Genomic DNA, 15150 nt, shown 5'->3' on the forward strand with positions numbered 1-15150 from the left:
GTGGGGAAGTGAAATTTTTTTTAAACAAGCGGCGATCCCTATTAACCTCATCTTCAAGCGCACCGCAGGTGTTAAAATTGGTGTTTTCAGACATTAGAGCAGGTCCGGACTGAGAATAAAAATAGGCCCTGGCATTACAGGCACACGGAGGCCGAAACAGCCCTCAGCAGCCCACTAAAAAGCAACTTTCTATGGGACCTTATAGCAGCCCCTCTGGCAATTGCCAGAACCCACAGATTGCCAGTCCGGGCCTGCATTAGAGTGCCCCCCTTGAAAGTCAACCCAGTCTAAATCGTTTTCCATAAATTTCTATTCTGCTGCCTTTTGAGACACACACACTCTGCTTGTCACAAAGTTTACAGTGAGTCAGCAGATCCTGTTCCCTCATGCGCCACAACCAATTCGCTCTCAGGAAGGTTTGAGGCGGAGCTCATAAAAAAAACCGCGCCAAATTCATTCATCAGCTGACTGCGCTGACCAATCCCTTCCCTGCTAGTCTCCTTGTGGGGCGAGCGGGGCAAATAGAATTTCCCCACCCACCGCGCGTGCGGGCGCACAAAGCCCCGCCCCGTAGAGGCATCCCCTCTCTTCTGCGAGTGCGCGTCCGTGTCATCGGCGCGTGCTCTCACTCTCTTTAAGTGTTCTTGGGTCGGGGGCGCGCCTTGCCATGCCGCGCAGTGTGAAAAAGAAGGAGGTGGTGGTGCATGTTCTTGCGAGGGAGGATAATGGATTATATGTGAGTAAAAGAGCTCACTGACACACCAGGACGTGGAAAGGGCCTACAAATTACTAAGGACTAAGCAAGGAGCAGCCAGCGAGTGACAGAGCTCAGGTATTGCGTGCTCTCTATTCTGCTGGTGACACGGGGCGGGATGCTTGGGGTGCCGGTTGCTGGGTAGAACAAATGGTCATGTGGGCGGGGCCCTCCATCCTTATAAGTAGGGGGCGCCCCGTGTAGTCGCCACCAGTTACTTTATATTATTTTTAAGGTTTGGGAGGGTGACGATAAAGGTTGCTGAGTGGGGAAGGCAGGCCTGCAGCGGCCGGTCTTTTCCCTGCCTAATAGTGATGGAGAGGCGATGTACCCAATCACTGGCTTAGATCGATTGACAGACGGCTGCTTGAACCTATCATCGCTTGGGGCGGTTCTTGCCATGCTTTGTGAAGTCCCTTTAAAAAGAAGCTGCTGTCTGAAGGAAACGCGGTCGCAACGTTGTGCATGTGGGGGATACAGGTCTTTCGTTATGTGCAATTAAACGGGTAGTTCACCTTTAGTTCATTTTTTTAATATGATTTAGTGAGTGATATTCCAAATTGCAATTGGTTTAATGTTTTATTTGTTTTTTTTTTTTTTGCGTTATTTTGCTTTTTATTCGGCAACTCTCCAGTCTGCAGTTTCAGCATGCTGGTTGCTAGGGTCCTAATTAACCTAGCAACCATGCATTGATTTGTATAAGAAACTGGAATATGAATAGGAGAGGGCCTGAATAGAAAGATGAGTAATAAAAAGTAGCAGTACATTTTTAGCTTTACAGACCATTTGTTTTCATATGGGGTCAGTGACCCCCCTATATGTAAGCTGGAAAGAGTTGGAAGAACAAAGCAAATAAATAAAAAACTATAAAAAATAAATAATAAAGTTGCTTGGAATTGGCCATTCTATATCATACTTAAAGTTAACTGAAAGGTGAACCACCCCTTTAAGGGAATGGGGGCCCCAGGGTTTAGGATGCCACAGTGTCTCAGAAGAACCCTCTCTGGAAAAAAGTACAATTTAATTCTAATTGTTAGCTATGTTTACAAAGCAATCTGTGGGTTCTGGCAAATGCGAGAGGGGCTGCTGCTATAAGGTCCCATAGAAAGTCAGTATTTAGTGCGCTGGTGGGGAGCTGTTTGGGCCTCTATGTACCTGAAATGCCAGGGCCTATTTTAATTCTCAGTCCAGACCCGCAAAGCATTATACAATTTAAAGGGATCCTGTCATCGGAAAACATGTTTTTTTCCAAAACGCATCAGTTAATAATGCTGCTCCAGCAGAATTCTGCACTGAAATCCATTTCTCAAAAGAGCAAACCGATTTTTTTATATTCAATTTTGAAATCTGACATGGGGCTAGACATTTTGTCAATTTCCCAGCTGCCCCTGGTCATGTGACTTGTGCCTGCACTTTAGGAGAGAAATGCTTTCTGGCAGGCTGCTGTTTTTCCTTCTCAATGTAACTGAATGTGTCTCAGTGAGACATGGGTTTTTACTATTGAGTGTTGCTCTTACATCTACCAGGCAGCTTTTATCTTGTGTTAGGGAGCTGTTATCTGGTTACCTTCCCATTGTTCTTTTGTTTGGCTGCTGGGGGGGGGGGGGGAGTCGGGTGATATCACTCCAACTTGCAGTACAGCAGTAAAGAGTGATTGAAGTTTATCAGAGCACAAGTCACATGACTGGGGGCAGCTGGGAAATTGACAAAATGTCTAGCCCCATGTCAAATTTCAAAAATGAATATAAAAAAATCTATTTGCTCTTTTGAGAAATGGATTTCAGTGCAGAATTCTGCTGGAGCAGCACTATTAACTGTTTCGTTTTGAACATTTTTTTATTCCCATGTCAGTATCCCTTTAATGTATAATCACAGTATCTCACAAACAGATCGGCTTAGTTGGATTCCTGAGAGTTTCAGTTCAATACTAGTTAGATGATGACATGTTGGCTATCCCAGACTTTTATTTCCTCCCCCCGCCACCCTCAGGTCCGGGACTCAGCCTTCTGGCTATGCGTGTGACCCCATAATCTCTAATGTTGACCCTGTATATAAAGCTGTCCCTTTAAATTGGTGCTTATGGGACTTTGCTGCACTGAATACAAATCAGTAGACGGGGAGGGGAAGCCGAGCCATGTTTTGTGGCTGTGTGACGCAACCCGTTGGTGAACTTTGTAAACAGTGGTCATTTCCAGGATTTGAACCCACCCAAAGGATGCGTAGCCAATCTGGGCCAGGCACAGCTGTCTGCAGGGGGGTACAATCAGGGGCAACCAAACCACTGTCCACACAGCCGAACTTGAATGAGGAAGGAAAAGAAAAAGTCCATTGTAGCACAAATATATATGAGACAGGGAATGTGACGTGACAGCCTACCAGTATGTTCTGTCTGTGTCTGTATGTTTCTTACAGTGCTCTGTTATAACACATGGGTAAACTAGCAACTGGTGGAGGGTGCAAATGTCATACGGAGCTTACATCCTAAACTTTGTGGGGCAGCAGCAAATGTAGATATTGAATAATCCCACTGCAAAGCTCTGTGTAATTCTTGACATGATATCAATAAAAGAGGAGACACCATATGTTGTTGGACTTCAACTAACACCATCTTCTAACAACCAAAGATTGTGTATTGTAGTTACAGTTCAGCGGCAGAGAGCTGTAGTTGTTTCTCTGCACCAGTTACTGTTTTCTGTCAGGATATGGGGGGGGGGGTTTAGCTGGTTTGTATAATGGTTTTATCATGGATCTGGCGATTATACATTCAGTGCTGTTTGGGGGACAAGTTATAAATGGGATTGGAGGTTGACTGGATTTTTATTACCTTTGTTTGGGTGCTTAAAACCCTGTAGGTTCTGTAATGGGTAATTCCTGATAAATATTTGTCATGTTGTGTCTAATAGATCAGCTATGTTTCATTTTACAAAATAAATGTTTGCCCCTTCCCGCATTTCCCGCATGCGCTTCCCCCCCTTGGCACTGTTGAGCATGGCTGCAGCGGAGCCGGGTTGTTTGGATCACCCAGCTCTACAAGTGATCACAGAAGTTGAAGTGATGATATTTTTTGTTGCCCCATGGCATTTGTGTAATGGACACACTGATTTTAATCTCCCGTGTCTCACCGCAATCACGTGTCTCCTTTAACTCTAATATGGCTTTCATGAAAAAGTTCCTCATATATTCAGGTCTTAGTGTTTGTTCACCTTCCAAACACTTTTTTAAAGTGTAACTGGTTTGTTAAAGTAAACCAGAAATAGACTTTAATGGGCGTCGGCAACAATTCGCCGGTGGCGATATTTTTGACGAAACGGGTCAAATTTGCCCATCCCTACTGCTGAGCAAGATACCAGAGTTTCCTTTAAAGACAAATGTTATAATTTATTTCCTCAGATGCTGCTGAGAAATGTATCAACTAATGCAGCAAATTGCAGTTCATAGATTACTGAACTGCCAGACTGAAATACCAGAGACAGTAACATTACTGTTTACACTTGAATTTTAGTAAAACAGTAAAAAAAGCTGTCTTTATTTCTGGTGTACTGTATATTTCTATAGAACACCTAAAGGACACTGGATGTTATTTTCTGCTGCAGTGCTTTTATATCCGAGGCATCGTCCAGTGTTCTCCAAAGTCCATGGGCAATGGAGAATAGGCTCCTCTAATTCTTGACCCACCAGCTGCTATGACATAACTTTTAGCATCCCAGACAACATTTGGGATAGTTGGAAGTTGGACATTTTATTTGAACATTGGATTTTTGGCCTGTAAACTGATCACTGACAATATCACTCTCAGCATCTGTTTCTTTTCATTAGGGATGCACCGAATCCAGGATTCGGTTCGGGATTCGGCCTTTTTCAGCAGGATTCGGATTCGGCCGAATCCTTCTGCCCGGCCGAACCGAATCCGAATCCTAATTTGCATATGCAAATTAGGGGCAGGGAGGGGAATTGCGTGACTTTTTGTCAGAAAACAAGGAAGTAAAAAATGTTTTCCCCTTCCCACAACTTAATTTGCATATGCAAATTAGGGTTCGTATTCAGATCGGTATTCGGCCGAATCCTTCTTGAAGGATTCGGGGGTTTGGCCGAATCCAAAAAAGTGGATTCGGTGCATCCCTACTTTTCATTCTCTCTTCAAGCAGTTGGGTGTCAGATTATCACTGACAGTTAGATCCAATATATCTTATAGGGGGGCTCATTTTGCCTAGAAAATATATTAGAGGTCACTATTAAAATCACCAGAAATCTGGTCTCTACACATGCAGAATTTGTGCAAAAGGCAGTTATTTTGTTAGATTTTGTTTGTACTGGAATCAGTTATTTGAGTGAACTGTAATACATCTGTTAGAAAAGGAGCTGCCTATAAGATATATTGGATCTAACGATCAATGAATATTTGACACCCAACTGCTACATGAAGACGGAATGAAGAGAAACAGATGCTGAGACAGTGAACATAAACTTGATTATTTCAGAAACAATGCAGCATTTTTAATTGATTGTATTGAGAAAGTTTTTTATTTCAGTATGATGAAGCTTATATTAAATTTTCATTATCGCATTAGTTTCCCCTTTTTTTTGTAAGGAATTCCAGTCACTCGACTTGAATAGAATTGGCGCATGCACCACCAGACCATGAGACTGTACAAGTAACTTTAAAGGGGTTGTTCACCTTCCAAACACTTTTTTTCAGTTCTTATTTTCAGATTGTTCCCCAGAAAAAACTTTTTTAAATTACCTTCCATTATTTATTTTTTACTGTTTTTCCAAAATCTAAGTTTAAAGTTGATTGTCTCTGGTGTCTGAGTCTGGCAGCTCACTAATTCAGGCGCAGACTCTAATCTGTTAGTTTTGCAACATTTAGTTGACACATTTCTCAGCAGCATCTCTGGAGTATTAGCAACTGTTGTATCAATTCTAACAGCTGCCTGTAATAAAACCCAGGGATTCTGCTCAGGAGGGACAAAGATAAGAAATGTATCAACTAAATGTATCAATTTAGAACAGTTTACAGGGTCGGCGACCCACCTCCCAGAGCTGCTTTAGAAGGTGAAAAATTACACTTTACACTTCAATATCAGAAAAACGGTGACACATAGAAAATAGAAAGTAATTTGAAAAAGTCGTAATTTCTGGTGATCTATCTGGAAACACCTAGTTGTTTGAAGGTTAACAAATTCAATACAATTCTAATCAGTCGGTGGCCTCTATTTTTTTTCCTGCTGACTTAGGACCAGTATCACGGCACACTCAGCTGTAAGCCAAGATGTCAACCCAAACCCATGTCACAAGAGTGATACACTCTGGGCCTTATTTGAGACCTTTGTTACCATTTGGTATGAAGAGAGATGTCGGATTAAAGAAAATCTAGGACTGGATCATTTTCACCCAATACTGAATCACTTTGTTCTCTAGGAGGCCAAATTTAATCCGTGAGACCAGGTGAATGCTGAGAGACCTGTAAATAACACTACACCATACAAACTAAGAGTTCATATTTGAGCTGCCTTCCACCTCAAAACATTCTTCATATAAATAAAAAGGAAAGCCTAAAAATCATAAATTCAACCATCTATTTATTGTATACATACATTAAAAAGGACCATAGCCCTGCCCATGAGATTTTCTTTTTGTGGTGACCAATGAAGGGTGTTTCCAGGTGAAAGGAAGTGCAAATATTAGGCCTATGAATCAGTTGAAAGAAACCCTGTAAATACAACCCCCCCAAAAAGACATTTTAGCTATTTCTAAGCCAAACCTGCTAGTGGTGTAGGTCAATTTAAAGGGGACCCTAAAAAATAGTTCCAAATTTGTATCTATTGTGTTTAAGCAAAATAAACTTTACTTACACCATATAAATTATTTAAATCTTTGTTGCCTTCAGTCTTGGAATGCACAATCACAGCAAGCAGGCAGCAGCCATTTTGTTGACACTGTTAAAGAGATACTGTCATGGGAAAAAACATTTTTCCAAAATGAATCGGTTAATAGTGCTGCTCCAGCAGAATTCTGCACTGAAATCCATTTTTCAAAAGAGCAAACAGATTTTCTTATATTCAATTTTGAAATCTGACATGGGGCTAGACATATTGTCAATTTCCCAGCTGCCCCTGGTCATGTGACTTGTGCTCTGATAAACTCCAATCACTCTACTGCTGTACTGCAAGTTGGAGTGATATCACCCCCTCCCATCCCCCCCCCAGCAGCCAAACAAAAGAACAATGGAAAGGTAACCAGATAGCAGCTCCCTAACACAAGATAACAGCTCCCTAACACAAGATAACAGCTCCCTAACACAAGATAACAGCTGCCTGGTAGATCTAAGAACAGCACTCAATAGTAAAACCCCATGTCCCACTGAGACACATTCAGTTACATTGAGAAGGATAAACAGCAGCATGCCAGAAAGCATTTCTCTCCTAAAGTGCAGGCACAAGTCACATGACCAGGGGCAGCTCTCTAAGGCTACACATTTATTGTCATGTGACTTGTGCCTGCACTTTAGGAGAGAAATGCTTTCTGGCATGCTGCTGTTTATCCTTCTCAATGTAAGTGAATGTGTCTCAGTGGGACATGGGGTTTAAATTTTTTTTTCATCTTTCTATTCAGGCCTCTCCTATTCATATTTCAGTCTCATAATTTGGACCATAGCATCCAAATTGTTGAAATTACAAACCAGAGAGCTGCTAAATAGCTCAAAAGCCACAGATAATAAAAAACATTTGCAAATTGTCTCCGAATATAACTCTATACATCATGCTAAAAGTTAGTTTGAAGGTGAACCACCCCTTTAAAGATACTGATGATCAATCCGTGCCCTGGGCTCCTCGTGTGCCAAACTGGGCTGTGTCTTGTGTCAGTGTTTGCAGGGCATGTGTCCTGTATAATTAAACCCCTGGGAACAGTGCTACATGCATGCAGCACAAGTCATAATCTTGCTCCATTTTTTTTAACTGCCCATGATAAAATAATCCTTAAAAATCTTTTTTTATACAAATGTTTCAGACTGGTAAAGGCTTTAAGGGGACCCGTCACCCAAAAAAAATTTCAAAATCCTATTTTATCATATTAGTCAAGCAAAATTAACTTTAATTACACTATATAAATTATAAACTTCCTTCAGTCTGAGATTTCAAAATTATAGCAAGCAGGCAGGAGCCATTTTGTGGACACTGTTATTAAGACAAGCCTTGTATCATCTCAAAATCTTGTTTGTGCACCAGAATGGGGGACCTGATGTCCATCCCCATGCCCTGGTTACACAATTAAATGGTAAAGAGAACGGGGGAATGTGGGGAGAGCAGTGACATCTAGGAAGTGCTGAATGGAAAGTGAAAGTAATTGTCTGGCCCGCCTCTATACCAAGGGCATAGAGGAGTGGACAATATTTGATTGACAGCTGAGATTTTTAAATAAGCTTACAACAGCTACAAATGCTTTATTATAAAATAGAAATTGGATTTCATGCTTAATTTGAAAAGAACTTTTATTATTCAGATTTTTGTGTCTTGAAGACAGGTCCACTTTATTTTAAGGTTGCCATACACAGGGAGATCCGCTCATTTGTTGGTCGCCAAACGAGCGGCTCTCATCCCAATATGCCCACATTGAAATGGGCGATATCGGGGCTGATCCTGTCATGGGCCCTAGGGCCCAACGATCATATCAGAATGTAGGCCTAACGGCTGGTCTGATCGTGGGACTGTATCAACGAAAAGATGCGTCCGCGATCCGACGGGATTTTTTATCCTGCCCGATCGGCATATCGATCGGGGATGCCCATCGTATGGCCCCCACACATGGGCTAATAAGCTGCCGACTCAGTCTGCTTTTATCGGCCCGTGTATGGGGGCTTTTACAGTGACTCTCATCCATTTATCTCACTGTCGTGGCCCCTGTTTGATGGAAACCACTGTAAAAACCAGTAGCAAAATTTTAAAGGAATTGTTCAGTATAAAAATAAAAACTGGGTAAAAAAAACACCACTGTAAAAACCAGTAGCAAAATGTTAAAGGAATTGTTCAGTATAAAAAAAAAAAACTGGGTAAATAGGCTGTGCAAAATAAAAAATGTTTCTAATATAGTTACAAAAATGTAATGTATAAAGGCTGGAGTGACTGGATGTGTAATATAACAGCTACAACACTACTTCCTGCTTTTCAGCTCTCTTGGCTTCCACTGACTGGCTACCCTGGTTACCAAGTAGTAACAGTAATCAGAGACTTGAGGGGGAGCCACATGGGTCATATTTGTTGCTTTTGAATCTGAGCTGAATGCTGAGGATCAATTGCAAACTCACTGAACAGAAATGTACCATGTGGCCCCCCTTCAAGTCGCTGACTAACTCAGAGTTATAGAGCTGAAAAGCAGGAAGTAGTGTTCTGGCTATTATGTTAGACATCCAGTCACTCCAGTCTTTATACATTACATTTTTGCCTAACTAACTATATTAGAAATGTTATTTATTTTGCACAGCCTATCTATTTTCACGCTGAACTGTTCCTTTAAAGAAGTACACACCCTCTAAATGTCACTGGCTTGTACTGGAACAGAGCTGCGTTTCAAGGCTGCTTTTACATTGAATAAATCTGTCAGTAGAGCTTCATGCTGTTTTCCAGTAGACTGAGGGAAGTGATCTTGCTTTGCAGGTTGCTGAATAGCATATGCTGATGGCTGTCTGCGGCAGCAACCAGTGATAATGGTAAGTCAGTTTGCTATCCCCCAGACAATTGGCACACATGCAGTGTCACAATAAATATTTCATTCTTTTTCACCTAGCTCGCTCTCGCACACACGCACACACATAAAATGAGGGAAAACTTCACACACACACACACACACGTAAAATGAGGGAAAACTTCACACACACACACACCTAAAATGAGGGAAAACTTAAAATCAGAGGATGTAAAATACACATATACATGGTATGAGTTATTTTCTCTCTGGCTTACCGTAGCAGGAATTCACACCAACAGTATTTTAGAGAGTTTCCCTATAGTCTATTTCTGATGAACCCATTAGTAGGTATCAGCCCATCCACTCCCTCTTCCCTTTGTTCAATATCTCCGTGTGTGGCTTGGTGCAGGGACAATGCATATTCCATTCCCAGAGTTCGAGACCGGTGCCCCACATGCCTCTAATGCTTCCTCATGGGGCCATCACTGGCATTGAGCTTAATTATTGCTCCTTCTCCTCAGCCTCTCCTTTGGTATTGACACAAGTTTAATGCTGCTCTCATTCTGGACTTTTTTTGTTAAGTTAGTTCTGATGCAGCAGTGTGAAGGGTTGATTGAATGAAATCATGGCTCCCTAGCAGTCTGCCCTGTTCCACATGGGTCTGAGTGCAGCACTGTGCACAAGCTGTATGGCAAGCCCGGACTGGCAATCTGTGTGTTCTGGCAAATGCCAGAGGGGCTGCTATAAGGTGCCATAGAAAGTCAGTATTTAGTGGGCTGGTGGGCAGGGCCGGAACTAGGGGAAGCCAGAGTAGGCACCCGCCTAGGGCGCAATCATGGGGGGGAGGGGGGTCATATTTTTCAGGGGAATCTTTTTTTCTTTTTGAACCCTGATTTTTAATCAATTTTATAAACCACCTGTTCCAACCCCCTCTTGCCCATAATTCGTACCGCAGGCAGAAGCACTCCCCATCTTCCTCTTGGCAGCTGCTGGCATAGGTACAGTTTCGGGGCATTATGAGGCATTGGCTGGGCAATATCTTGGCTTTTGCCTGCACCGGTAAACAGATGGATTTTTGGCTGCTGCTGGCAAAGATATATACAGTATTTGGGGGCAATATGATGGATTTTTGGCTGCTGCTGCACATGTACATATTTGGGGGCTATTGTGTTTTTTTTGGCGGCTGCTGCTGGCACAGGTACAGATTCAGGGCGATATGAGAAATTGGCTGCTGCTAGCTCAGGTTCAAGGGGCAAAATGGTGGCGTAACTAGAGGGGGGCGGGCCCTGGCGCTGGATGTGCAGCCGGGCCCCGCCCCCTCCATACGGCCGCATTTCCCTAAGGAGAGAGTGGGGCGCGAGCGGCCCTGGGGGGGATGCGGGCCCTGGCCCAATCGCACCCCCTGCTCCCCCGGTAGTTACGCCACTGGGTGGGGGCCTGTTTGGGCCTCTGTGTACCTGAAATGGCAGGGTTTATTTTAATTCGCAGTCTGGAGCTGCTGTATGGAGCCAGTGCCAAACCTGATGTGGTCTGGTGTCTGCTGAGGCTATGGCACAGACATGATCTTTGCATTGTGTTCTGGATATTTAGTTTTTCTGTGTGCTTCTTGGCATCTTAAGATTTAAAAAGTTAACTTTTAGTATGTTACAGAATAGCAAATTCGAAGCAACTTTTCAATTGGTCTTCATTATTTTTTTTATAGTTTTTTAATTATTTTGCTTTTACTTCTGACTCTTTGCAGTTTTCAAAACGGGATCACTGACACCATTTAAAAACTAATACTCTGTCAGGCTACAAATGTATTGTCATTGATACTTTTTATTACTTATCTTTCTATTCAGGTTGCTTCCTATTCATAGTCCGGTCTCTTATTCAAATCAATACATGGTTGCTGGGGTAATTTGGACCAAAGCTACCAGATTGCTGACCGTGCAAACTGGAGAGCTGCTGAATAAAAAAACTAAATACCGTATATACTCGAGTATAAGCCGAGGTACCTAATTTTACCTACGAAAACTGGGAAAACTTATTGACTCTAGTATAAGCCTAGACACAACTACAGCCCTGTCTCCCAGCAGCGCACATTCTGCCAAAGCAACCCCCCCAGCGATCAACCGGACTTCTTTGCAAAGTTGATGGTGACAGAGAATTGCCAAACGGATTACTGTGTGCATTGTCCCACTGTCCTACTACCATGTGCAGAGGGTGCTGTTTGATATTGCCATCACTGTTCATATAATATTGATATAATATTGCCATCACTTTCATATAACCAACAGAGGGCACTGTGCGATATTGCAGTCACTGTTATTCTTCCATATAACCAACAGATGGCGCTGTGTGATATTGCAGTCACTGTTATTATTTCATATAACCAACAGAGGGTGCTGTGTGATATTGCAGTCACTGTTATTCTTTCATATAACCAACAGATGGCGCTGTGTGATATTGCAGTCACTGTTATTCTTTCATATAACCAACAGAGGGCGCACTGTTATTCTTTCATACAACCAACAGATGGCGCTGTGTGATATTGCAGTCACTGTTATTCTTTCATATAACCAACAGAGGGCTCACTGTTATTCTTTCATATAACCAACAGAGGGTGCTGTGTGATATTGCAGTCACTGTTATTCTTTAATATAACCAACAGAGGGCGCACTGTTATTCTTTCATACAACCAACAGATGGCGCTGTGTGATATTGCAGTCACTGTTATTCTTTCATATAACCAACAGATGGCGCTGTGTGATATTGCAGTCACTGTTATTCTTTCATATAACCAACAGAGGGCGCACTGTTATTCTTTCATACAACCAACAGATGGTGCTGTGTGATATTGCAGTCACTGTTATTCTTTCATATAACCAACAGAGGGCGCACTGTTATTCTTTCATATAACCAACAGAGGGCATTGTGGGATATTGCAGTCTCTTCCCAAGTGTACTGTTGGTATAGGAATGATTAAAAGTGACTTCAATCTCAGCTACTCGGGTCGGCTACCGCTGACCCGAGTATAAGCCGAGGTAGACTTTTTCAGCACATTTTGGATGCTGAAAAACTCGGCTTATACTCTGGTATATACGGTAACTCAAAAGCCACAAATAATAAAAAATGAAAACCAATTGCAAATTGTCTCAGAATATAACTCTGTACATCATACTAAAAGGTAACTCAAAGGTGAACAACCCCTTAAAGGTATGCTAAATTCAAGCACCTTGATACTCCTCTCATTACCTTTTTAATTATGGCTTTCTAGCCAGGTAGCAAAAGTTTTTTGGAAAAAATCCACACTGCATGTTAAACACGACGAACCAACATTTCGGTGTCTAGGAAGAAAGAACAATCGCTGAAAAACAGGAATTTCTTAAAGGAAAACTATACCCCCAAAATGAATACTTGAGTAACTGATAGTTTATGTCAAATTAAGTGGCATATTAAAGAATCTTGTCATACCGATATATATTTAAGTAAATATTGCCCTTTTACATCTCTTGCCTTGAACCACCATTTCATGATGGTCTGTGTGCTGCCTCACCTGACCAGAAATACTACAACTGTAACAGGAAGAAGTGTGGAAGCAAAAGAGACAACTGTCTGTTAATTGGCTCATGTGACCTAACATGTATAGTTTGTTTGTGTGCACAGTGAATCGTACGATCCCAGGGGGCGGCCCTTATTTTTTAAAATGGCAATTTTCTATTAAATATTACCCAATGGCACATACTACTAAAAAAGTATATTATTATGAAAATGGCTTATTTACATGAAGCAGGGTTTTACATATGAGTAGTTCTATGCAATATCTTTTTATAGAGACCTACATTGTTTGAGGGGTATAGTTTTCCCTTAAGTGTATGGCTGGGGTATGTGATTTAAATATCCGTAAGCATGTAACCCATTTGTGGCATAGAGTTGTATTTAAAACACCAATTAAAGGGGCCGTTCTCCTTACAAACACTTGTTCAATTGTTTTCAAAAGGTACACCAGAAATATTATTTTTAGTTGCTTTCTGCTTTTATTTTTTGTTTTCTAATGGTCTTGGGTTTTCATCGGTAAAGTTAGTTTCTTTACAGTAAGAAATAGTAATTGTATTTTCTACAATTTACAGATTTACAGATCTATTAGCTGATGCATTTCTTTACACTAGGGCAATGCTAAAATATCAATTTGATTAGTTACTATGTGACAGATTTTAGTATGTGTTTAGTAGGGACTGGTTCTGCTGCCGTAATGTATCAACTGATGATCAGATTAATGGGCTGAATCTAAATATTTTCAATTGGTCTTTATTTTTTTATAGTTTTTGATTTATTTGCCTTCATCTGACTTGTTCTAGCTTTCAAATAGGGGTCACTGACTCCATCTAAAAGCAAATGCTCTGTAAGGCTACAAATTCATTCTTGAAATCTATAAGGGAAAAAGCAGTTTCCAGCATGAAGTATAGGAAATCAATTAGGCATACATATGTATACTTTATAGATGGCTGCTAGTTTATTTTTAGGCCATTTAAATTCTCCCTGCATTGTGACATTACTCTCTGCATGGGGGAAGGCACAGTGCTGTCCACTTGCATAATTCCTGGTGGCTGCCAATTTGTTAGGCACCCCCAATTGACACTGGCCCCAGGTAGCTTCTTGGAGAGTTCCCATGCCTTTATCCATAAATCATTTCTCAGGGATTATAAAGATCCACAAGCATTACATGTGGCAAAGTCCCAGAACACAAAAAGGAAGTAAGAGAAGTATGCAGACTGTGAAACTCCTGGGAAAATTCTTGGTAGCACAGTGGGGGGTGTGGGCGGAATACCCTAAGGTCTTGTGTTCAATAATATCAATAATTGTATGGCCGTACAAAGGGTTATTCCAGGAGACACTAAGGGGCAGAATTTTCGAATGAAAAAAATTCATATTTCGAGCTATTTTTTGTGTACTTCAACTAGGGAATAGTCCAAATTCGATTCAAATTTGAAAGAAATTAGAATATCGAAATTGATCATGTACTGTCTCTTTAAAAATTCAACTTCCACCATTCGCCATCTAAAACCTGCCGAATTGCTGTTTTAGCCTATAGGGACTTCCTAGAACCTATTTGAAGTCAATTGGTGGAAATCAAAGTTTTTTTCTCAGGAAAAACTTTGGATCGAATGCGCTATTCCTTTGATTCGGACGTTTCGAATTCGGCCGAATATGAACCTATTCGATCTAAAACGGACCTATTCGACCTATAAGTTTTAGGCTATGGGGGAACCTCCCAGAACCCATTTGGAGTCAATTGGCAGACTTTGAAAAATCAACTTTTTTTGGGGAAAAACTTTGAATCAAATTCGATCGAATGCGCTATTCCTTTGATTCGTACGATTCTAATTCGTCCAAATACGGACCTATTCGATCGAAAACTTCGACTTTATTTCGGTTGGTCTTTTTGAATTCGAAGTTTTTTTCAATTCGAAATTCGACCCTTGATAAATATTCCCCATAGTAGCTTAACTTGTGCTTCTTTCCTCTTGTATCACTTTTACTCGTATAAGCCCTAGTCTTGCTTACTTGTGGCAGATTCAAAGACATCTTTGCATCTAGGTAGAAAGGAAAATCGTTATTATTATGATTGAAATTATTTTGTGATGCACCCATCAGTAGGTAAACACGTGCTATGTCTGCATGGTACATTTTTGTTGTACATTTTTCTCCTGACTGCTGTGTTGCATTTAGGG

At 41.3% G+C, this 15150-nt stretch overlaps 1 protein-coding gene across 5 annotated transcripts in view; it reads left to right on the forward strand.

The window, feature by feature from the left end:
- The first annotated feature begins 578 nt into the window (after positions 1 to 578).
- phf20.S (PHD finger protein 20 S homeolog) overlaps positions 579 to 15150 on the forward strand; it is a 45449-nt gene continuing 30877 nt past the window's right edge. For 3 of the 5 annotated variants that reach the window (XM_041578985.1, XM_018238429.2, XM_018238433.2), the window contains exon 1: positions 981 to 1260. In XM_041578985.1, the coding sequence (XP_041434919.1) occupies positions 1220 to 1260 (41 nt within the window). In that variant the 5' untranslated portion in view covers positions 981 to 1219. Of the gene's footprint in view, positions 833 to 980; positions 1261 to 15150 lie in introns of those variants that run through there. The other 2 variants (XM_041578986.1, XM_018238428.2) reach the window with 2 other exon arrangements.

This window comes from Xenopus laevis, chromosome 9_10S, assembly GCF_017654675.1.
Source record: "Xenopus laevis strain J_2021 chromosome 9_10S, Xenopus_laevis_v10.1, whole genome shotgun sequence".
In the NCBI taxonomy this organism is placed as follows: Eukaryota; Metazoa; Chordata; class Amphibia; order Anura; family Pipidae; genus Xenopus; species Xenopus laevis.